General features: G+C 40.0%; 1 protein-coding gene across 2 annotated transcripts in view; it reads left to right on the forward strand.

Annotated features, from left to right (window-relative positions):
* The window catches only part of CXXC4 (CXXC finger protein 4), a 60971-nt gene extending 43607 nt beyond the window's left edge, over positions 1–17364 (forward strand). For both annotated transcript variants that reach the window (XM_075608875.1, XM_075608902.1), the window contains exon 3: positions 13926–17364. Coding sequence is in view for 1 of the 2 variants with exons in the window: in XM_075608902.1 (XP_075465017.1) it covers positions 13926–13970 (45 nt within the window). In the remaining variant the exon portion in view is untranslated. The remainder of the gene's footprint in view (positions 1–13925) is intronic.
* The last annotated feature ends 7660 nt before the right edge of the window (positions 17365–25024 follow it).

The raw sequence follows: 25024 nt of genomic DNA on the forward strand, positions 1-25024 counted from the left end.
TCGCCCTGATTGGATGAACCGTTCATGTGCTGCTGATGTCACGCGGTGATCGGCGAAAAAATAAAATTCTATTGACTTCAGCAATTTTGGTTGCGCTATCGCGGTCCCGCCCACTATAGGCGCATGCGACGGATTACATCAGCTTGTTTTCACGCGGCTTCGCCGGGGCTATATGCGCAGCCTTAGGCGTTATTCTACAGACTAAAAAGAAAGGCAATAGTTCCTGCAGGGATCATGAAAGATGCCTTTAAATGGAGTACAGGCATACCCCGCTTTAAGGACACTCACTTTAAGTACACTCGCGAGTAAGTACATGTCACCCAATAGGCAAACGGCATCTCGCGCATGCGCCTGTCAGCACGTCCTGAACAACAATACCGGCTCCCTACCTGTACCGAAGCTGTGCACAAGCGGGGAGACTATAGAGCCTGTTACAAATGCGTTATTTACATCAGTTATGCACGTATATGACGATTGCAGTACAGTACATGCATCGATAAGTGGAAAAAGGTAGTGCTTCACTTTAAGTACATTTTCGCTTTACATACATGCTCCGGTCCCATTGCGTACGTTAATGCGGGTTATTCCTGTATAGGACTGCATCTTTCATAACCCCTTTATATTTTTATTATCAATGTAACAGGAGCAATATGCAATTGGCGTAAGAAGCTTGCAAGGCTTTTAATTTTGGTGAAATGCCGGTTACCTCTATCAAGTCTGTGAAGGTCAATTGAGATCAGGTTTTCAGACTTTAATGTATTCATTGACCCTGCTTCACGGCATTACCACTTGGATGGGGGGAGGGGGGGAGTCAGGGCTGCAGATTTTGTGTGTTCTCTCTCGGGGAGAAAAGCTGCGGTTGCCAGTATTTGCACCTGCATGAGCAGTGAAGGCTGTCTCAAACAATGCCGGATCTGCTAGGATCCCATAGCTCCCCTCCCCCGCTTTCATTTCCAGGGGAATCTGTCTTCCCTGTCACTCAGGATAATGATTCCCTGCAAGCATAACCAAGATCCAGAAATTCACCGTAATCTCATCAATAGCTTGATTCCCCAGCTGGGACTCTCACATTTATACTGCCAGAAAGGAGATGGCCAACATTTACAGTATATGCATATGTGCTGCAGCTCAGTACCTGCAGACTGGCTGTGAGATCTCTTACACAGGGTTTCTTCCATTTCGGTGGGAAGACCCACAGACTTTTGGTTAGCAAATTTTAACGCTGCGCTCCACATGCCTAATTCCTGGGTCCTTATGTTGTTGAAATTGAGGTAAAAAAAATCAATAAAATGCAATTTTCAGCTATCTGCTTCATCACGTTATGGAAGAAGAGAAATAATGTCATATTATTCCAGTCTTTACTCCAGGGAGACAAAGGCCCTGGTGGTAGTTTTTGAGAGAAATGTCAGCGAGGAGTGCTTTAGAAATGTACTGCTTTCTAATTCTTGCACCACATTTTTTTTTCTTAAGCCTCTGTTATTTTTGTCCCCTTCCAAAAATGAATCTCTTGCTGCATAATGATAAAAAAAAAAAAGGGTGTTTGGGCCGAGCACACACATTTTAAGTGAAATTTTTTTGTCTTTTGTCACTGTTTTGTCACAGAAATTGTATTGGTGATGTTTTTAATTGAAAATCAAAACACAATTTCAGTGACAAAACGCAAAGACGTTTGACTTAGAACGCGCGTGCTCGGCACTCCCCCGCCACCCCCCGTTTTAGCTATTTGCACTTCTATATTTATACTAACTGTGAATTCCTGGTGTGTCTCTTTGTGCGTGTCTGTGTGTGTCTCTGTGTGTTTCTCTGTGTATGTGTGTTTGTTTGTGTGTGTGTGTGTGTTTGTGTGTGGTGTCTCTCTCACAAGTGTGGCGGGGTTGCTGCTGCGCATGCGCGACGAGCCGGTGGCTGATGCGCGTGCCGTCAACCTCCGTACGGGCTGCAACTTTGAGGTATGCGCATGCGCGGGCTCGCGCCCCTCTGTAGTGTGTCGTCACATCCGTGACGGTTTTCCGTTACCAGCCAAGCGATTTTTTTCCCCCCATGAAAACACTGTAGGTGCCTGCAAAGAAGTTTAACTTCAATAAACATATCCATACATTTCCAGCCACCCAAAGCTCAATTTCGTTGAAGAAAATAAAATATCAACTCTGTCTCAACCAGACCCCTTTTAGGTCTGCCACCTCGACAGTATTGTCCTTATGTAGTATACTGAGAAGCAGCGTCCCTGTGCTGGACAGGGTTTTAGTCCCCTTTATTTGAATGGATCTGAACTATTCTCCAGTACTGGGAAGCAGCTGCACAACATATTGAGTAGGTAGGTCACCTTCCCCCCTTGGTGTACAACCCATAATTGAAGTGCAGAGACTTCTCCACAGCAGTGCGATTTTTTTTTATCTGTGTTTTGCTGTCTGGTAGATTGATAGGCAATTGGATACACATTCATTAAAGTTCATTTTTTTTCTAAGCATGGTGTACGGTAGCATACCAAGATTGTTACCGGGGGACAATCATTTATTGTGTGGCTTTTCACGTATATGGGAATATCAAAGTGTTCGGTCATATAGTTGTTATGTAAAGTTTACTTGAGGCTACAGAAGGTGACAAAAATCTGTTTTATCGTCCTTTTTTTTTATTATTCAGATTGAGTTTTAGTTATTTATCTATTTCTTTTCCCTTTTGATGTTTTTTATTTATTTATTTTTAAATGAATTGGCCTTTGAATAGGGCAGTCTTGGTACGAATGACATTTGTAATTTTGCGCCTTTTTTGACAGAGTAAATATCAGCATATTGACCTACCCCTCTAAAAAGTTTGACAGATCTTATTACCCAGTGAGAGGTTGCTGGCATCTAAAATTAAGGGTTGAACGTGGAACTGATGGGTGACGCACAATTTGGTCAGCACAACCAAACAGTATATTAATTCCCTTTGTTCATATATTTTCTGTGCAATAATGCAGACATAGTTATAAGATCATTAGCATTGTTACAGTAAACTCTAGTTTCAGACATATAAGTTTTGTGTGATAAAGCTAAAACTTTATTAGCTTGGTCTGAACAGGTTTGTACAAATGTGGTATATTTATAGTGTGATGCAATGTAGTGCTCTTTTTAAACTGCACATTTGTAGCATTTATTTTTGTAGATATTTTACACCCCAAAACAAGCACATTTTCTCCATGAGCAGTAAAAACATAATATACATATTTTGTAATTAATAAACAGGTTACAAACGTAGCAGATGTTACCGCTCCCATTAACGCAATTAGGCCCCGTCCATATTCCCTGCGACGGTGCGCGCAAACAAAAGGCCGTACCTCTATGAGGCAGGCGTGCCTGCACTCGCAATTTTGGAGGAGAAACATTTTTTATTTTGTCGCGCGACGACAGGGTCACGTGAGCGGTTCAGCCAATGAGGGCGAACCACTCACGTGAGGCCACGCCGCTGACACACATCGCCATCGCGTCTCCCGCTCTGCATCCCAAAGGCCACAGATCTGGGGGAGGCGCGTGTAACACCAGACGATCCGTTGCGCGCGCCTACTATTTCAGTGGCCTAAGTCGCATTTAGGCTTGCATGTTTTACAGGCATACCCTGCATTAACATACGCAATGGGTCCAGAGCATGTATGTAAAGCGAAAATGTACTTAAAGTGAAGCACTATCTTTTTCCACTTATCGATGCTTCGATACAGGTATTGCTGTTCAGGATGTGCTGACAGGCGCATGCGCGAGCTGACGTTTGCCTATTGGGCGAGGGGAATCAGCGCGTGACTACTACGTCGGTCTGTAGGGCAGAATAAGTGTCCGTACTCGCGAAGCAAGCGTACGGACACAGGGGTATGGGGCTATTGAAAATATGTCCTTACTCGCGAGTGTACTTAAAGTGAGTGTCTGTAAAACCGGGGTATGCCTATATAACAATAGCGCTAGTGAAAACAACGGTTAAGCAGGACATTTGCTCTTAGCCATCTCGCCGCGACCAAGTCTCCGCCGGTGGTTAGCCAACGAGGGAGCCTTCGCCACAGCCGCTGGTCTCTTAGCCGCCGGTTGTGTCGCCAATAAGGTAAGTTACCTTAAGGGGTTTTAGCGGTTAGGGTAGGGGGTTAAGGATAGGGGTTTAATGGTAAGGGGTTAGGTTTTTAGGGTAGGGGATTAGGGTAAGTGTAAAGTAGATGTAGATGTCCCGGCGGCGAGGCGAGTGGCGGCTAAATGCAGACGGAGATTTGGTCGGGGCAAAACGTCCTTGACGCTGGTTACTGTATGTAAAAGGCAGGTAAAGTTAGCTCATTTCCTTGCTCTTGGCTGTGCTTTGCAGACTTCTCCAGCAGTATGTAGGCTCATTTTATACAGTAGATGTTTAAATGCATCTCTTTGCTGCTGGAAGGCTCTAACACGGATCTTGGAGTGGTGCATAGCCTCTGCCATGAAAGGTATGATAATGTCAAGTAAAAAGCACACAGAGCATGCAAGTCTTTGACAAAAACACTATTGAAGTATGTTTTTTTTTTCCATTGTTTACTTAACATTTTTAAATGTATGGCTGAATCAAGTCGAAATGAATAGAACTGTGGAATTACATAACAAAATCAGATCAAAATGCATAAAAAGTTATTTGTTAGAAAAACAGTGCAACATATTTAACATATAACTAAATGAAATGAAAAAGATAAATAGGCATTTTTCTTTTGCAAATATACTACAGTACGCGATGCGGAATTTAAAGAGGAATAGTTTAAATGAAAGATGACCACTGTCCCACCTGGTAAAAGAAAGGTCAAGTTCCCCATGACATATTTTATATAATATATATACAGTATATATTTTTAGTGTGTGTGTGTGTATATATATATATATATATATAGAGAGAGAGAGTTCCATATGACCTTGGCGCAAATAAATAAAGAATAACAGAAAATCAAACTTACTGTAGTGTAGTATGTTTGAACCCAATTCGAATCAAAGGTCAGGTTTGGTCATACACTCACAGATTTTCCACTTGAGTTTAAGCGTAATTACGTACTCCTGTACTTATGAAGACTTCAATTTGCCTCCTATACGTCTCCTTGCTGGGACCCTCAAAAAGAATAAATAGACAAAGTATAGATCCTTAATTTAATATAAGATTGAAATTAAAATCACACTTACCATCTTGTGGATGAATTAAAGCATTCTCCTGAGAACACAGCCCGGCAAACTCAGCGAGAGGTAAGAGGTGCGCTCTGGACGCCAACTCCGTGTTCTCATCACTCCATAAAGTGATATCACCAGGAGTTCCGTCTAGAGGGCCATCTCGGCTGTTGCTCTGGCTGGAAGATCCTAACCCTACGCATTTCGCTTCTGCAGCTTCCTCGGGTGATGAGGAGGTCCGCTCTCCCACACAATTTATACTGTACACTCATTCATTAACTATTTGAGTGCCTAATACTCATTATACAACTTACTAGGTAACAATTAGATCGAATACACAGAATTACTGTCCAATACTAACTCTATACTATATCTATTATATCCTATTCTAATACAATATATACAAAAAAATATTTTAAATATACAGAATACACAAAGTACACACTATACAAATCACACCTATAAAAAAAATGGCGCAGGCAGTTATAAAGATGCAATGCAAAATGTTTTTTTTTTCTTCATTTTTTTAACATCGGATTGAAGCAGGGGGTCTCAGGAGATGAACCTCATTCATTTCAGCATCGGGAATTCCCTGCTCGCGGAGGTATTTACCTCCGTAGGGGGGGGCGAAAGTCACTCCAGGGTTCACATTATGGACGATTTTCAAATCTCCTGGAACTTGCGGTTCAATCGGAAACCGTAAATCACCGGTGTGGCTTCCGATTGGTCCATGTGTCTTTGGGGCTTAAAACTGCAGGAATACCGGCATCCTCTTTTGGAGGTAAGTATCTCCACAACCCGGAGGTCCCCCTGAGCTGAAATTAATGGGGTTCAGCTACTGGGGCCCCCTGCTTCAAACCTTTATTAAAAAATGAAAGGAAAAATAACTGCTTGGTTTGCTCCTTTTAAAAAATGAACACTGCAAATATTCCGTCAAAGAACATAAAATATATAATGTCATATGTAGCCAAATATACGCAATTGTAACTTATAACAATATATTCAAGATACAATATTAACAGCATTACCATACACAGTTACATAATGCTCTACTAATCATTATACAAATGTATATCTTGATAAAAAATATGCACACTATACACAGTATTCATTCAGATCTTGCAAAAGCATGAGAAGTACAGGATAAAAAATACACATAACACTCTTGGATATTATGCTTCAGGACCTTTTCTATTAGATCTATTAATAAGCACTTCTGATTCAAAGACAATTTGTTTCTACAGGTGAGGGGCACAGCCATGGGTACAGGTTTGCGCCTAGCTGCACCAATCTTTTGATGGGCAAGTGGGAAAACCAATGTGTTTGATCAGACCACGAGTTTAGCGCAAAGCTGATGCTCTGGCACGGTTATATCGATGATATGTTGGGGGTGATGGGGGGAGGAATCAGTGGTTACATTTAGGGAATATCTAAGTGTGAATAATTTCAATTTGACGTTCACATATACATTTAGTAAATTGCAAATAGGATTCTTAGATCTGTGGCTGTACATTGAAGAGGGGGAGATAAAACCATAGACATTCAATTAACCAGTAGATTGTAGTAATTACATAGAGGTCATGAGCAATCATTACTATAAATGGCTTCAGAATATCCCTTTTGGAGAGTTGAGACATATTAAACGTAACTGTACCAGTGACATCTTTGAAGAACAAGCAGATGGCATAATAAAAAAGTGTGAGGACAAAAAATATAAATCAGAGGTTATTAAAAAAAGCATATAATAAGCTCCAAAAATTAGACTGGAAAGGTATGATTAGGCACCAAAATAAAGTAAAACAAGTTCCAGCAGAAGATTGATTGTAAGGAAATAATCAATATTCCGTTCAAAACACACTATAATAACATGCCCCCCCCCCAAAAAATAATAATAATAATAATTTGCAAATAAGCATTGGAAGATCTTTTAAAGGAATCCAATTTTACAAACATGTCTACATGAAAAACTGAAAAATCTTTTGACTAGAGCACCATCATTAAAACCGACCAAGTTGTATTAAGAGATGGAATTTAGCAAACGGCCATTCCAAATTAAATATTAAAGGCTTATTTAAATGTCTACGCTGTAAAGCTTGTAAACTAAAATGTACATGAATCTAAACAATGCAAGCAATTGTCTTCCACACAAACCAATCACGTATATGAAATCAAGGATTTCATAAATTGCGACACCTACCATGTGGTGTACCTTTTACACATGCCCATGGCAAAAACAATATGTCTGTAGAACTGAACGCAAATTGAAGCTAAAGTTGGTAGAACACACTAAAAAGATTCAAATTGGCTTTCAGCAGCACTATTAAGACATTTTAATGAAGCCCATTCACAAGATCCAGGAGGTCTCCCATTCTATGGAGATTGAAAAGCTAAAAATCAGCGGGACAGGGGGCAATAACGTCTCTAAAATCTCTCAGCAGGAGACCTTCTGGATCCATACTTTGAAAACATTCACGAATGGTGGGCTTAATGTACATGTAATAGAGGATAATGCAGGCACTTCAAAAGAAAACTTTAGAAAGCAGAAATGCCGGTGCTCCGTGGGATATCCAGCGGGCTCACAGGAATCAGTAATGGTGTAGAGAAAAATACAGGCACAACAGTCTACTAATCAAAAAGTATTTAATGAGCCAAGAAGATCCAACGTTTCGGCTGCAATAGTCAGCTTTTGTCAAGGTAAGGGCTGACTGCTGCAGCCGAAACATTGGATCTTCTTGGCTCATTAAATTATTTTTGATTAGTAGACCGTTGTGCTTGTACTTTTCTCTACCCAATAAATGTAGATGTAGAGTTAGGGTCATTGTTGAGAACGTAGTAGCATTATTACATATTTCTGTTATGACGTTATGTATAGTTATGCGCTATTTCATTGACAGTCAGTACAGGGGTTTCTTCTTCTTCCCTTCTCCATATTGATTAACTTGTTGGATATTTTAGGCTGAAATATTTATGTTTGTCCCTAATTTAATGTCCGAATTATTGGAAGTGGTATTCATGCCTTTGTAAGATCTGAGGAATACAGTGTATATTGTGAATATTTTTATCAAGATATACATTTGTATTATGATTATTAGAGTATTATGTAAGTATGTGTATGGTAATGCTGCTAATATTGTATCTTGAATATATTGTAACAAGTTACAATTGCGTATATTTGGTTATATATGACATTGCATATTTTATGTTCTGTGATTGAATATTATTATTATTATTATTAATAATAATGATTACTTTTTCATATAGTGCTTTTCTCTCAATGGGTCTTAAAGTGCTTCACAATTACAGTATAGTTACCAGTACACAGCACATACTGTAGGACTTTTACCGACACTGTCCCTGCTTAGATGAGTTTAGAATCTATCGTTTGGTGCTCAGGCACAGGGAGATTAAGTGACTTTCCCAAGATCACAAGGAGCAGACACCAGGTTCCCCTGATTCAAACTCGGTGTCATTGTCTTTTACCCACTGAGCCGCACCTTCTCCCTGTGTTCTGTTAATTTTTTAATTGCCCTTCTTTTCATAGGTATGATTTGTATAGTTTGTACTTTTGTGTATTATATATATTTTAAATATTTTTCTTATATATTGTATGAGATTAGGATGGAATAGGTATAGAATACAGTTATATTTGGAATGTAATTCTGTGTATTAGATGTAATTGTTACCTAGTAGGTTGCATAATGAGTATTAGGCACTCTAATAGTGAATGGATGAAGGTGTGTGTATATATAATGAAGGAATGTGGCCCCCATCATCACCCCTGAGGAAGCTACAGAATCGAAATGTGTAGGGTTAAACTTTTGAAAACCCAGAGATCATCCAGCTAGAGCAACAGCCGAGAGGGCCAGGTTAGACGGAACTTACGGTGACATCACTTTGTGGAGTGATGAGAACACGAGGAGTTGGCTTCCAGAGCGCACCTCCTACCTCTCGCTGAGTTTGTCGGGCTGTGTTCTCAGGAGAATGCTTTACTTCATCCACGAGATTGTAAGTGTGATTTTTATTTGCAATCTTATATTAAATTAAGGATCTATACTTTGTCTATTTATTCTTTTTGAGGGTCCCAACCAGGAGACGTATAGGAGGCAAATTGAAGTCTTCATAAGTACAGGAGTACGTAATTACTCTTACACTCAAGTGGAAAATCTGTGAGTGTATGACCAAACCTGACCTTTGATTCGAATTGGGTTCAAACATACTACACTATATTTGGTTTTCTGTTATTCCCTATTTTTTGCGCCAAGGTCACCTGGAACTCCCTTCAGCATCAAAAGGGATAGCCAGAGGAAACGTATGCATTTTGTGGTTATCAACTATTTTATAAACTCTTATCTATTTGTAAACTGCGTACCTTCTATCTTTAGTCACTTATATATTCCTATATTGACAAAACATTGCAAAGCAGTGTGTTGCAGACCAGTCTGACATTAAAGTGCTTAATAACATGCACCTCCTCTTCCAGATGCTCTGCTAAGCTCTCATTCACCTACTGTACAAACAACATGCAAGGAATGGGAGGCTTCTTAGAACAGATGCCTTAAATTCCAGCACATTAAGAAAATAATATCTGACATTTATAAATGTAGCCTGAAAGCAACCAGTGGAAAGGTGCTTTTAGGTTAAATAAAAATAGGAATTTGTTGAGAGATATCATAATGTATTTATTTATTTATAAAATATTTTACCAGGAAGTAATACATTGAGAGTTACCTCTCGTTTTCAAGTATGTCCTGGGCACAGAGTAAAACAAATAATACATGGTTACAAGTACAGTTACATAAATGAACAGGGTATACATTATATACAAGACATTGCGTGCACAGTTAAAGAAAATATATATTATGAGCGTATGAAACAGTTACAGACCAGGTTAAAATGTGAGACAGACTTAGATTTGAAAGAACTTAAACTGGTGGTGGATGTGAGAGTCTCTGGTAGGTTGTCCCAGTTTTGGGGTGCACGGAAGGAGAAGGAGGAACGTCCGGATACTTTGTTGAGCCTTTGGACCATGAATAGTCTTTTGGAGTCTGATCTCAGGTGATAAGTGCTGCAAGTGGTAGGGGTGAGGAGCTGAGGTGTAGAGGGGCCCTTCTTGAAAATGAACATGCTGCATTTGAATATATACAGTACCTGTACATGAATGAAACGCTACTAGGTCTTACACGTAATTACAGCTTCTAAACTCAATTGTAGACCTACTGCACAGAAACTCCCGACCGGCAATGTCACACTTTAATGAGTAATCCACATAGGGTAAACATTGCAGACTTGGCAAGGGTTGGTAGGTTGCGGTTGCTGGTATTACGTTTCCATTGTATTATTTTTATTTACTAGATGGTCAAAGCTCGGTTTCGCATGGGTTGCAGTATTCAAAATTACTATTAATACATGTTGTCTCTCCCTCCCTTTTCCCTCTTCCCACTGCCCCCTCCCTTTCTCTCACCCCCCACATTTCACTCCCTCGTTTCTCTCCCTCCCCTCATCTCTCTCCCGCCGATCACTTTCATTTAATACCTTATGGTTTCCCCATTTCTTTCCGCCTCTCTCTCTCCTCCAGCATTCTTACTTTCTCCTCACGTGCCAACTGACTTCCTGGCTTTCTTTCTCTGTCTGCTTTCTGTCTACACTTTATAGCTATCTGACTGATAGCTATCTGACTCTGCTTATCTGCCACCAGGCTACGTACAGTATGTGCATTACGATGTCACGTGCCAGATACATAGCCTAACAGGTACATAGAGCACCTGACTTGCTTGTCAGATACATTTTAATCACTCATGAATTAATTTGTTTAAATGAAAAAAGAACACCCAGGTGTACACCCCCAGGGTCCCCTTTGTTTGCCTGCAAAGTTTCAGGTGTCTAGATTTCATGTTCTTGGAGCTATTTCCCTGACAGAGAGAGAGACAGACATACTCTTTTATTATTATAGATGATCCATTTGATTCACAAGGTTGGTTGTAGTAAGGGGATCATAGCTTTAGCATACATTATAGCCAATATTTTTCCGTTTCATTTCTATGTCAAAACTGTTTTGCCCAGTGGCAATGTATCAATCTTCAACTAAGCTCTTAAATAGTTTGATTTTTTTTTAATAATGTAGTTACAGTACATCATTTGGCATGCTTATTGTTTCAACATAGAGGTGCCTTCCAATGATATAATATAGCATGCTGTATTATTAATCACTAGACGATGCATTGCTGTTACATACAGCATTTGAAATGTGGTTAGGTTTACATCTATTAATGGTCATACAAGGAGAGGATGATGTTTAATTGACTAAGAAAATGAACTTCATGCAGCAAACATTTAAGGTTGCACTACTGTAGATAACGTTTGTCCTGCTTTGCGTCCTTAAGTGATTAGGGTAGTGATTACAGAAGGAAAAACATAGAGAAGTACAGTATAATCATGAGATGTTTCAAAGATTGCTCCGTGACTGCCCCATATTTCCAGGCTAATTTCAGTGGTATGTCCCCAAAACACAAAATTAAGATTGTACAATTCTAGGCTATCAAGATCAAATGCCAGTGTTGTTCGCATCATGTTTTTGGGTCATGGATAAATTGACCTTAATCAGGACAAGTTGGGTTGCTGTAATACTGGTTATTTCATAGTGAAACAACCAAACACTTGTACCCATAATAACTTATTTAATTACCAGACTTTGACACTTAAGCGTTCTTAAAGTAAAGGTTGTGAGCAGTAATTAAATGTGACCCACATGTATTACTAGGCAAACCTCCTCCTCTAGTCAAAAAGAGGCTTTTTTCCCACATCCTCTTCTCACTATGACTTGAGTGGAGACAAGACCTCAAATTTCTCCTAGAGTTTGTTTCAAAGATCTTTATCTCCAGGTTCTGAGATGGAAATTAAAGTAAAACTGCATTGTGGTTTTTTGAGAGGATGCTAGTTAACACAGTTGAGTTCTTTTGTTGACATGTGTTTATTTTCTTGATTTAAAATGTGTAGGGAAGTTTACACAATAGCTTTGTCTGAGGAGATTCAGCCTTCAGTGCTTCAGGATATCCCAGAAACTTGGGTTGGAGTTCAGTTCTGCCATCACAGCTCTGCAGTTTCTTGACTGCAGACTTCAGTTGTAGCCTTGCACTATAGATTTCAAATGCATTGGTAACATTGCTAAATTCAGTAAAGTGATTTCATAACTGAACATACATATAGTTTACTATATCTCATAAATAATAAAGACATGCAGGGTAAAGATGATACCTTTTAATGACAAACTGATGTTACACTTGCATGAAGAAATTATTAGAATGGCCCTGAAAGCTTGCAATTGTAACTTCAGTTGGCCATTATAAGGTCCTAGCTAAAGTCCCCGGCGTTGCTCAGGAATTCTAAGAAACCAAAAAATACTGAGATTTATAAATGGATAATTACATGTTTCTTATTGCAAAAGCCCCTGCTAAAACAACAACTCAACCAATAATAGTGTCATTGCCTCTGGGGTCCTGAATTGTTCGATCGAGAGTCTCTAATGCCAGGATGGGCAACCCTATCACCATTCGCCAACTGGCAGTGAAACTGTGGCGAATTAAGTAACTGCTGTACAACATACGGGGCCGCCGGGACTCCCTGTGCGGCCCACGACGGCCCCCTCCCCTTCCTTGGTAGGGAAGGAGCGCGCTTCAGCGGTGTGACGCGCTGCCCTGCCCCACCCACCTCCGAGCCCGCTCCAGCACTTGTGACGCACGCGCTCCCTCCCCTCCGATCCTGGCTAGGCCCGCCGCTGCTTCCATCGCCGCCGCGATCTGGTAGGCATTGGGGGGGAGGGGCTTGATGATGAGGGGGACTGCTGAAAGGGACTGGGAGATGAAGGGTGCTGGGGGAGGGGGAGATGAATGGTGCTGGGGGAGGGAGAGATGAAGGGGGCTGGGGGAGGGGGACATGAAGGGTGCTGGGGGGAGATGAAGGGTGCTGGGGGAGATGATGATGGGGGGTTAAATGAGATGGTAATGGGGGATTAAATGAGATGATGAGGAGATGAGGAGGGTAGTGGTGGTGGCGTGAGGAGGATGAGGAGGGGTTGAGAGGAGATGAGGGGTTGCGGTCTGAGAATTTATAAACTTGTTCGAACAGTGTGTGTTGTTTAAAATTTTCGCATGCGCAACATAATACCTCCATTTTTACATGGTGTGGCTATTTTCAGTTCTAATTCGACACACCTGTGGCTACATTGAAAAATAGGTTGCCCACTCCTGGTCTAATGTATGTTTGTGGGACATTGCACTCTCGTTCCAAACAATGATATCGCACTCTTGAACTTTGACTGCTCCTGTATTTTTGCTAATGGAAATTGGATTTTCAGAGTGACCAAGATTAAGTGGTAGCTTGAGGTTTGCGTGATGGGGTCATGTCATTTGTGAGGTTAGATATGAAGTCATCAGGTATGTCATTTGTGATGTCATCAATAATGTAATTTGTGAATTGTATCCATAGACAAAAACCATCATGCTCAATGTGGTTACAATATCTTAAGGAGGTGTCCAAATGCATAGCGAACAGACAAAACGCTTTCCAAAATATATCACAGATCATCTTTACCATACCCTTGTTTTTATTTTATAATAAGGTCGTTTTTCTTGTACGGGCTAGCGCTGAACTGCCCTTCATATGTTTAGCCTGTAGTCTTTTTCTATATAAATGTATTATCTAGACGTTTGGGAAGCACGAGTATAGATCTACTTATTCTTTGTTGATGTGGCACGAAGACAACACTGAAACGTAATTGTGTCTCTTTTTTTGTTGTTGCAGAGAACCCCCGTCCCCAGCGCTGAAGCTTTCCGATGGTTCTTTTAAGCAGTTGTATATCTTATTTTCAAGGCACTTGGACGTGAATAACGAGCACTGGTCTTGTTTTGGGAACTGCAAAGTCCACGACTGAAGAATACACTGAGACACTATTTTCATTTATGTACAGGGGTTTCCTCAAAAATAATATGAATAGAGATAGCGAGAGAAAAAAAAAACAAAATCACCTGAGCCTAGGGAATGGCCAGTTTACTTACGTTTAGTACACAGGTTCTTTCTTCAATGTAATTTAGCTATACTTAGAGTGATATTGTTGTTGACTTTAAAGTGACTGGAAAACAAAAGATTTGGGTAAACCCCTGCTGTAAAATGATGTAACTTTGAAAAATAACATATCTATACTTCATTTCCAAATATGTGTTTCAGTACTGTAAACTGTACAGATAGCAGCTTGTATTTTGTGCATTTAGACACAAGGAGACAATCATGTCTGAGCATCTACATGAAGATTAACAGTTTGTACGCAGCAGTGTGGTTCTAAATCTGGAGCAATAAATTCTAGCTTTAAACATTATTTTGCCAGCTGGTTAGTTGCACAAGCAGCAGCAGCAGCAGCAGCAGCAGCAGCAGCACTGTTTTACCCTGCATCCATCCACAGAGACTTGATTCATAATTCCACAAGGTTAAAAGATTATGGCCGGCTTACATCAAGCTGCGATGCTCGGTATCACAACCTGATCCAGCAGTAACTGCTATTTACGTCAGTGGCAGTCAGCGGCGGATTGGTATACGATACCCTGTATCCCGGCTTCATGAATTTGCCCCTGTGATCCAGCTAGTCATGATTGTCAAGTGAAGCGACTGTAAGGAGAATAAGCATATAAATATAAAACCATATCTGCCCTACAACGCCGTATTTCAGAGGGCCGTTTCCCTTTTATGTACCCACGGTGCAATCCAAACAAAAGAGTCTGACATTTGAGTGAGTGGGCACTTTAACTTACTTTTATAAAGTCTGTACAGAAGACATCCCTCAAAAGCACTTACAGTTGACCCACTTTTTTCTGCTTTGTAGGCCAGTGCAAAAGCAGCATATGGTATTGTAGTTCATCCAGTAGGGCCAGTCTTTTGAATTATTTGTTCAGGGAAACAGAAGTGTACTGTGACCATGTAACCGAGTACATGCCTTCTGATTAGGTTTTTCTATAGTAGCTGTAAACACTGTAAAATATAAATGCATTCTCATTGCAATGGAATAACCAGAATTTAAAAAAAAAGTATACATTTGTTTCCAATACAGCGTAGGCAACTCCAGGCTTACAAGGTGTAAATTGCTTCTTTGGACAATATGAGGGACGTTTAGATAATTTATACAATAAAATGTAATTCCAATGGTCTGATCCTCTCATTCGTTAGAGACACTCCCTCATACTCAGCAAAGGGTTATACTGTGGCTTAACGGCACTCCTTAGAAGTGTATCTACTGAGACTCATTGGTGAGAGGTATGAGATGAGTACAAAGCAGGCCTAATACAAATGCATATGATTAAAATGCAATTAGCCTAGCATTACTCCATTACAGGGTTGTGCTGGCCTCGTCAATTTGCATCATGTCATGCCTGGAATTGCCTATCCCTTAAAGGTTTGTTTCAGACCATACGTAAAACGTCCCAGCCCATGATATTCTGAGATAATGATGGCTTCCTGCCTACCAACTTACTCTTTTACTATTGAAGAAATCTACGAGACATGTATCATTTTAAAAGCCTCTTGAGCAGGTGAAGCGAAGGATAAGGCAACGAATGTTAGGAAAATATGTATCCTACAAGTGAGTCTTGTATGTTTCCATTTCATGTTTGATATCAAATGTTTTTGAAGGACCATGAATAACTATAAAAGACTGTTGGGGAACTACTAAAACAAGTGTTAATTGTGTTTACTGAATGGCCAAGCTGACGTTTTATCTTACCAACCTTTCTGGATAAGAGGTCTCATATCTAACTGCTTGACCAATAACAGCTATGTAGATTTGCCTATACCCAATTTGTGATCGTTACAGAAATGAGTAAAGCCTTATTTGCACAGCTGCTGGTAACCTTGCTTTGCCTTTGGGGAAATTGTGATTGCTCTTTCAGAAATATAATTGATAGTCAGTTCAGGCTACATTAGGTGTACAATATCTACAAGGATATTCCTAACAATGTACTCACTGTCTAATACCCTAATGTTGCATGTCTTGATGTGTTTTTTTTTTTTTTTTTTTTGGGTTTGTTTTAAAGAACTGATGGATCTATATATTGTAATTGTGGTGTTTTACATGTCAAATCAAAACTATTGAAACCTTATGAAAACGAATGAGGATAGTTTTTACTTAGTCATATGTTTATGGTTCTGGATATTGTTCCTTTACATTTCATTTTAGATTTTGGTAATACCAAATGTCTAGCATATTTTGCACAAAGAGCATACAGGGGTAGTAGTGTTTGGCTTCTTCTCTGTACACAAAACATGTTTGTTAAACAGATTGTTTGCTGAGATGTTACAATGGAAGCATTTTGCAAAAGTTAAAAATGAAACTTTTCCTCAAAACGTTAGTTACTTTTCATGTGAAGCAAGAAACTAAATACAATGTTCACCTTATACTGTATATTAAGATTAGAGAACAGACCGTGCTCAAAAAAAGAAGTGTTATTGTCACTCTGCACTAGATAAAAAGTATGTAATAATTAAGATTGCTCGCTCTTTGTGTGTAAATCTTCCTTTCACATTCTGTTTATTTGTGTTTCGAAAACCTTGGCATGTAACTCTTACAATTAATTCAAAAGAATACAAATATTTACATGGGTTTAATCTATCTATAATCAGATAACGAGGGAAGAAACGTGTTAAATGAACATACCATTTAGGGTCAAATACAGCTGTATCTTCCGCACACACAAAAAAAGCAGTAGTAGGTCTTTGATCATGGTTAGATGCATAGTGATTTCAAACAGTTGGTTCCATGTAGCAGCTAAATGTTCCAGATTTTGTTTGTCATTAAATTTGGCAGTCTCCCTCTGAGATCTCCTATGTTCCTAGTGAATAAAAGACAGCTCCCTACTGGATGTTGGAATGATGACATTTTCATAAATACAAGGGAACTCAGATTTTTTTTTATTAGGAGCATTATACGGCCCACTGATATGTACTCCCTTCACAGTGTTCTCCTATTTCTGAACTGTGCTGTAATCTATGACATTTTCTAACAGATATATGTGTAAGGTGTATGTATGCTTGTGCAATTATGGAGAAAAAAAAGCAGTTTTGGAAAACAGTGTATTTATGAGAAACAAAATCACCTATGGGGCATGTACAAAACTGTAAAAATACACATTAAAGTTGCCCGGTAAAGTTGTTTTTGTGACATTTCTGTGTTGTTAAATAAAGGACTTTAGTATTCAAATTATATGCATGTATCTATAAAACGTGATTTTTTTTCTCTCGTAGTTTTTTTGTTTTGTTTTTTCAAAATAAATATAACTTTTTACTGCACAAATGAAATGAAGATCAGAAATCTAATTCAGGTAAACTTTATCAGAATAGAAGAAGGAATTTTATTTGTTGTGAAAATATCCACATCTTTAAATTCATTTTTTTTTTTTTTAGCACTGTGGTTCAAAGTTCTAGTAGTTGTGTCATTCCTGGAGAGATGTAGATTTGTTGTAGGTTGGGATAGGTTGTTTATTTGTATTTATTTTAAAGTCACATTATGAGGCTACAAATAAAACATAAACATACTTAAAGTAAAATGACATGGTTCCTTTGGCAGCATAATATATTTGCACAAAACAAAAGACAAGTCAATTCATAATTTTCTTAGATATACTGTACTGTAGACGAATTTACAAACCGTTTCATCACAAAATAAATAGTAAAAAGACTCCAATGCATTTAGTTTATAGAGACATTCATTGTTTTAGAAAAATATTCTAAAATACTTCTCCTTGTCTTTTATTTTTAATAGACGTCAATCACCTACATTTAATCGATTAAGCATGTCACTGCCGTTAAGTGACTGCATCCTAGGAAGACCGGGCACTTAATGGGCCAACATATAAAGATGAAATCCTAACATAGAGAGCTTCCGAAACCTCACAGATCTATCCTATGGTTCAAAAGTAGTTACTGAAACCTATAAGAATACCAACTCTAATCATTTACTATTTTATAGATACAGTAAAAACATAATTTCAATAAGTTTTAAACATTAGCCCAGGTTTTTGTTTTGTTTATTGAAGGCAGTGCTAGACAATGGAGCAAAAGAAAACCCATTTCAAATTGTACCAGAGAAAATGACAATACACTCTGCGTATTCTGTATACAGTGTACAATAACAGTGAAGCATTCATTTTTTATAGCACGGTGTGTCTGTGTACATGATAAAATAGTATATTCGACTCAAGACGGAGACCTTGCTGTCTTGTTTTTTAGTTCTTTTATTGTAACATTGAACCCACAGAGTAAAAAAACTGCAGTCCTAGAGTAGGAAGACAAAACTCTTACATTATTCCAAGAATATGTGTGAGACTATGTAGATTTTCATTGCCCAGAACTAAAGGTAAAGTACTTAAGAGAGAACCTTAATCTGCAGAATCCTATAATTACATGTGTGCCTTTTCCCAAGGAGCTTATTCAATTTCACCTCAGATTCCTTTAATGAATTTGTCAACATTACTTCCCCTGGCAGCAGGATCCACAGTCTGATTACTCTGTGTAAATGGCATTTTTTGTTACCAGTCTGATGCTCACAACAACGGGAAATCACACACATGCTCCTACAATATATTAATACAAAAGACAGAATAGCAAGGAGGGAATTGGTATTGTGTGAAAAAGGTTGGTACTGCACATGCTGTAAAAACAAATGTGATCGGGGTGTTATGTCAAGACAACATTTATGCAAATTGTGTCATTTTAATCTTGCATCTCTTAAAGCTGCAGTTCAAGCAATATGCTACGTGTGTTTTTTGTAATAATTTTTTTTAAAGACATTTTTAATGTATTCTAATGTAACAAGCATTTATGTTTCTATAGAAACCATTTACAAAGTCACACCCCCTTCCTCTTCTGAGACAGGCCCTGGCTCTTTAGCCCTGCCCACTCTCTAGCAGTGCACTAATTGTATCTAATGCCTGCCTGGTCACATGATCTTCCCCACAGAACTTTGCATTCTGGGTACTCTTGTGCAGCCCTAACAGTGAATTAAATAACCCCTGATTTGACGATCGATTACAGGAGAACGGATCGATCGGCAACTTAGCTAATAACTTGTCAGTGTGCAGATTGTATTGCACATATTGAATGGAAAAATTTTATTAAAAAAATTAAAACAGCAGCTTGAACTGCAGATTTAAAGTATCAAGGTATTTTCTCTTAAGTTTTGTACTGTGTCAATTTGGGTAGTGTAAATAGCAGGAGTTTGTGAGGAGTTACATGATGCACAGAAATGTATCAAACTCTGTGTAGCCATGCGTAACTTTTAATTTGAATTTGCGTGAAAAAAATCTGCCTTGTCTGAAGTGGGGTGAACATTTCACATCATACATGAGGCCAAGTCCCACCGCTTTCTGAACCCAGCCAAACCAGGGATAGCAGCGCCATACATAAACAGATTTGTCAGCTGTACAAGCTCAGTGAGCATCTCAAATTACCTTAGATCATTTAACCCAAACCTACTGGCACTACGCCAGTAAATCGTTAATCACACCACCAGACCCTACTAGGTCACACCAACCGATGTCCCACCATTGAGTACTTGGCTGAACAAGACTCACCCATTCAATTCCTTAAATTGGGCGAGAGCCCTCCAACAATACCAGAGCCCTTTCTATCGCCTCTTGTAAACCGACATTGAAGATATTCAGCCCAATATCATTCAAATGCACGCCATCTGTCCTCAGCAAATCTTTGTCCTCTCCTTCCAAGTCTTTATGCTGCACTACCACTTCTCCACTCGTAACAGGCTAACTCTAGCAACATTTGTGGTCACCTCAACCCACATATTTCCCTGCCTTACCCTCACCTTATCCTGATGAAACCCCAGTTGCCACTAATTCTGGCAAACCAAAGACCTCTTACTAGCCCACTTTATAATGGAATGACCTACAAGCCAGACTGAATAAACAACACCTAAAAGGAAAAAAGCATAACATGAAAAGTGTAACAAATCGCTAAACCTTAATGGTAACAAAGTCAAATGTGGACGTGTGTAACAGTAAAACCTTTGAAACTTTCTAACAGCACCTTGGCCTGCCACCTCTGTTGCTGACCTGATCCTAAATGAATGGTCCAAAAATGATCACCCTTTAGCCCAGCAGTAGCCAAACAACATTTTTAAATGCGGGCAAACTGACATTTTGTGAGAGAACTACAATGGTCATGCCTCAAGAGGGCGGACAGCAAACAGTCTTCCTTTCAAATACTTTTAAACCACGGAAACTGGGCACGAAATACTGCCCAGTTAGCCATGCAGCTTTACCCGTGCCCCTTAAACTGCTCGGTCCATTTTTGATTTGCGAATTATAAAGGCTACCTAATCAATGCTCAACATCCACGTCCTCAAGCTTCATCTTAGGTGTTTCTTGATCTGACTCTTGATGCTCAAAAAAAGGAGTCTACTATATATTTTACTGCCAATTACACATCCGTTTTGGCCAACACAGCCTAAATCCTACCTTTTTTAAAGCAACGCAAGGTCGATTGAGTTCCATCACATTTGAAACATTCACACTTAAATTTGTATGAAATCCCAAACTTAAATAAATAGGTTTAAAATCAAAGGCATAGTATGACAATCAGAGATCTGTATGGTAAACTGTAGTAAGTAAGGTATAGAACGGGGTGCTATGGCACCACTGGGAAGCCCTTCTTCCTGCTAAGCACAGATCACTGACGTCATAACTAGACGACCCAACACATTTTGCAACATTAGCTTGGTCAAGGGTGGAGCCTCCCACGTCTTAATGCGGTTTTATATCCAGAGATCACTTGTTGAGATTTAACCCCTGCATGGCTGGAGAAAGGAAAAAAAAAAAAGGAAGAAAATTGATCAACATTGGGACATTGACAACCAAGCCAACTGCAAGTAAGTGTCACTGATTGTTTGTTATATACACGAACACATCCATAGATGGTTGATGATTGATTATATGTGAGAGAACTGGTAAATGTTGCAAGAGCACAGTAGAGGCTCAGAGTGAACCTTTAAAAGGAGCAGTAGCAGCACCAGGGGTCTATATTTAAATTATTGAGGCATGTCTCGCCCATATTGAAAGAGGGTGTATCATCATTCTACTTTGTATGTATACATTAGAACAGGGGTGCGCAAAGTGGGGGGTGCGTCCCACAGGGGGGCGGGAGAATGTCCAGGGGCACCGTGCGAGGCCTCTGCAGCTTCTCCTACCTGATCTTTGGCGATGCGCCATGGTAACCGGCATCATTTGGGGTCACGTGACGTCACGTTGACATGACCCCGCAACGTCATTTGATGCCGGAACCTTGCAGGAAGGGGGGCACGAGCCGGGAGGTGAGAAGGCAGGGGGGGGCGCAGGGTCAAAACTTTTCACACGGCTGCATTAGAAAACCAGTTTCTTGTGACTGGAATCTAATGCTACCGAGGGTTTAGATAATTGGTGCAAAAATAAACCCTTCATTTAGACCCTTTGGGCTGTGTGTTTTTCCCTCTGAAGCAGGGCTCTGTCCCAATCTCATTTTCTTAGACACATCAAGTGGTTAATACCGTAACATTTTTGTACATTGGAGTTGCCCCCATGAAAATCATTAACATGTTTGGCAATGGGGGTCTCTAATTTACTCCGAATGGACCTTAGGTGTTTCGGGACCCTCCTATGGAAGTTGTCTGCACGTTTTGTCAATGTACTTCTTTTGACAGGTACAGACCACCTTGTAGATGACCCACTTGTCTGGCACTTGATAAATTGGTTAATCTTGCTAATCCTTGCTATTGTTCCAATTGGAAACACACTTTTATAGGGTGCATAGAGGGACAAGTTTTGCAGCGTCTGCACTGCTCTTGAACTTTAAATAACACACAGAAATAACATTGTGTCCTTAACTATCAGATAGGGACAGAGTCCTTATAGATCCTCTGATGCTGCAACATGTGGGGGGGGGGGGGGGGGGGGTGAGTCTACCCCAAACTAGATCTTGGGGAGAAGCGTCCTCCCAGCCTCCAGGCTCTAAGAGAGAGACTGAAGCAGCCAATCTAACTGCAATATATTCCTGTTCCTCAATTAGGAGAGCAGGTGAGTGAAAACCAGAACCACTGTAAACTCTGGCCTGGAGTTTCTATCCCACAGTCTCTGCAAATGGGAAACTGTGGAATTAATCATTTTTCCGCTTTTTATGCACTTTCTGCCTTTAAATCGGACAGACAGCTGCCTAATATTCTGGGACTATGTCACATATTCTCCCCCCCCTCCAGCTTTCACCTTCTGGGGTGAGCGACCATGGATATACAGTATACAGAAGTGTCCCCTCTAAAACACATGAGCTAATTCCCACACATTAAGCGTTCACTGGAAACGAATTTGAACCTTTTCCTAAGAGTTCCATTAGACTATGTGCAGCAATTACTGACACTATGTTTCGTTATAACATACTGTACTATTCTTGACGAACCTATTTTGTTGCCTTTCAATAAGGAACCATTTTTCTTAGTAACAACAACTTCCTATACCCCAGGATATGATAAACCTTATCTGTATATATATTCATGAAACCGGACCGTTTCTATCACCTCCCTGGGGTTTTTCTACTCTAGAATATTTATATAAAAAGGGCCATTAACTTTTTACATTACCTAGTAATCTTGTTAAGGGCCGTCACCCTGTATACTAACTTGTCTTACCTACATTTTCAGAAAATACAACCTTGCAATATTCATGCACTGTTCATTCTAGAGACATAATATGCAATATAACCGTACTATCTTATTTGCAAGGTTAAGTGTCATAGTCCGCACGTGTAACCAAAATTGGTTAGTTCCAACACATTTTGTTTTTCTTGATTTCCAGTCCCTTACATCCACAGACATAATTTTAACGCTTGCTGTATCTTGCACACAGTCAACATTAATAACTTCATCAGGATTTTCCATCTACTTTGTATTTGCTGGAACTGCCACCCACTTGGCTAAAACATCTTCTGTGGTGGCCTTGTTGCCTTCCCTAGTTTGATAATCATCTGAACACAGCAAATGAAATTGAGGCTCTGGATTTTTAAATCCCAGATCAGGGAGTTCATTCTCAATATTCTCAGGAGGGTATCTATCTGCTTCTGGAATAACAGCAGCACAATGAAAATCAATTATTTCTAATAATAACAATATGTTCTTGTATAGTGCTTTTAGTTTTACGTAGCGCTTTTACAGAGACATTTTGCAGGCACAGGCCCTGACACGTGGAGCTTACTATCTATGTTTTTGGTGCCTGAGGCACAGGGAGATAAAGTGACTTGCCCAAGGTCACAACGAGCTAACACCGGGAATTGAACTTCAAACTCAGTGCCAGTCAGTGTCTTTACTCACTGAGCCACTCCTTCTCCCTTTCCTCTTTGTCATCAGTGAGGGCATTGATTTCACTTTCCATTGTCTCCTTTTGTGACCAACGTATCTCTTTTAGCATTGGAATCTTTCTTTAACTTCATCTTTTCAGTCTTCAATTTAGTACTAAATGTCCGTTCAGTCTCGTGCCCCTCACGGACCTTGTCCAGCTCCAGCTGTAGACGGGCCCTCTGGCCGTGAGTTCTACCAATTTGCGGGCATCGGCCATCTCAGTCTCATAGCGCAGTGTCAGGCTTGCCATTGACTCATTAACTTAAGTACCGCTGGACCACCAGTGACACTTTTCCCCATGTATGATCATGGACGCCTTTCCGTCCTATTCTTATTAGAGACTCCATCGTTATAGCAAATTGTAATACTGCAATGGCATTGCAGATTCGCTTATAGGAACGCACAGCTTGCTTGGTTAGGAGGTAGGATTGATATCCAGACTGAACCACTCTAGCAGCTTTTCCCACATCCCGGTGGCGTCTTTGTTGCTGATACGTCCTAATCTTTAACTGTAGTAGAATCACATATTCTTCAAGTATTGATACTTTTTTCTTTGCTGCCTCATTCGCCAGAATAACTGAATAACTCGAGCTGCTTTACTCTGGCGAAACAGCAGACGAGCTTTCCTCCCTCTGTAGGCGGACTGTATGGCGACAGTCGCAGAGCATTTATGCAAAAAGCTTTCTCTCGCCATCCTTCCTTGGACAAATGCTCTGCAGTGTTTCTGAAGTGTAAGAATGCTTCTCTCTTTGGAGCAGGTCCAGTTCCTCAGTGAGAGATCTCTGTTTCTTGATTGCATCCTGCAATTCTCCTCTCAGAGTATCTATCTCTTGCTCTAGTTTCTGGACTGTAAGAGATGTGTGCTGAGGTATGCAATGGAGACCGTTTTTAAGGTGAAATTAAAATAAGGCTTTATTGCGCCTGTCCCTTTTAACACAGCAAAACATATGAAAACAAAAAACGCCTATCCCTGTTTAATGGCTAACTTACTTTCCCAGTTCCTTTCTCCAGGGCTGGAGGGATAATCCCATTACCACCATATTCCCCAAAGTCTCAAGAGATACCTTAAAGCAGGTGGCCCTTAATGTCAGTCTCTGGTAGGTTCCTGGGTCCCCTGTGTCCAGGAATATAGGTCTTTGGGTGTCTTGATCTCAGCAGAGCCTTTCTGCTCAAGACCTCTTTCCTCTTGTCAGCACCCTTGTGTACTGAGGAAAATTTCCTTCCTGTTTTTGGGAACAGGCTTTTTCACAGAGCCGTCATTAGGCAGGTCAAGTGGTTAATTGCAGGTGTGCAATTAACCACCACACTGCTGGATTAGAGGTAAGCCTGTTAACAGGGATAAGACCCTGTTACATACCTCCCCTGTTTGTGGGAAGCTCAGGCTTACCATGTCGAAAGCCCATCCTTCCACTCTCATTCGAGATATCTCTGTGGCTTGAATGAGAGTGGATGGAGGAAGAGAACCCTCAGTCCCGCTGGGATTGGAGCC

The sequence above is a fragment of the Ascaphus truei genome, chromosome 1, assembly GCF_040206685.1.
Source record: "Ascaphus truei isolate aAscTru1 chromosome 1, aAscTru1.hap1, whole genome shotgun sequence".
Lineage (NCBI taxonomy): Eukaryota > Metazoa > Chordata > Amphibia > Anura > Ascaphidae > Ascaphus > Ascaphus truei.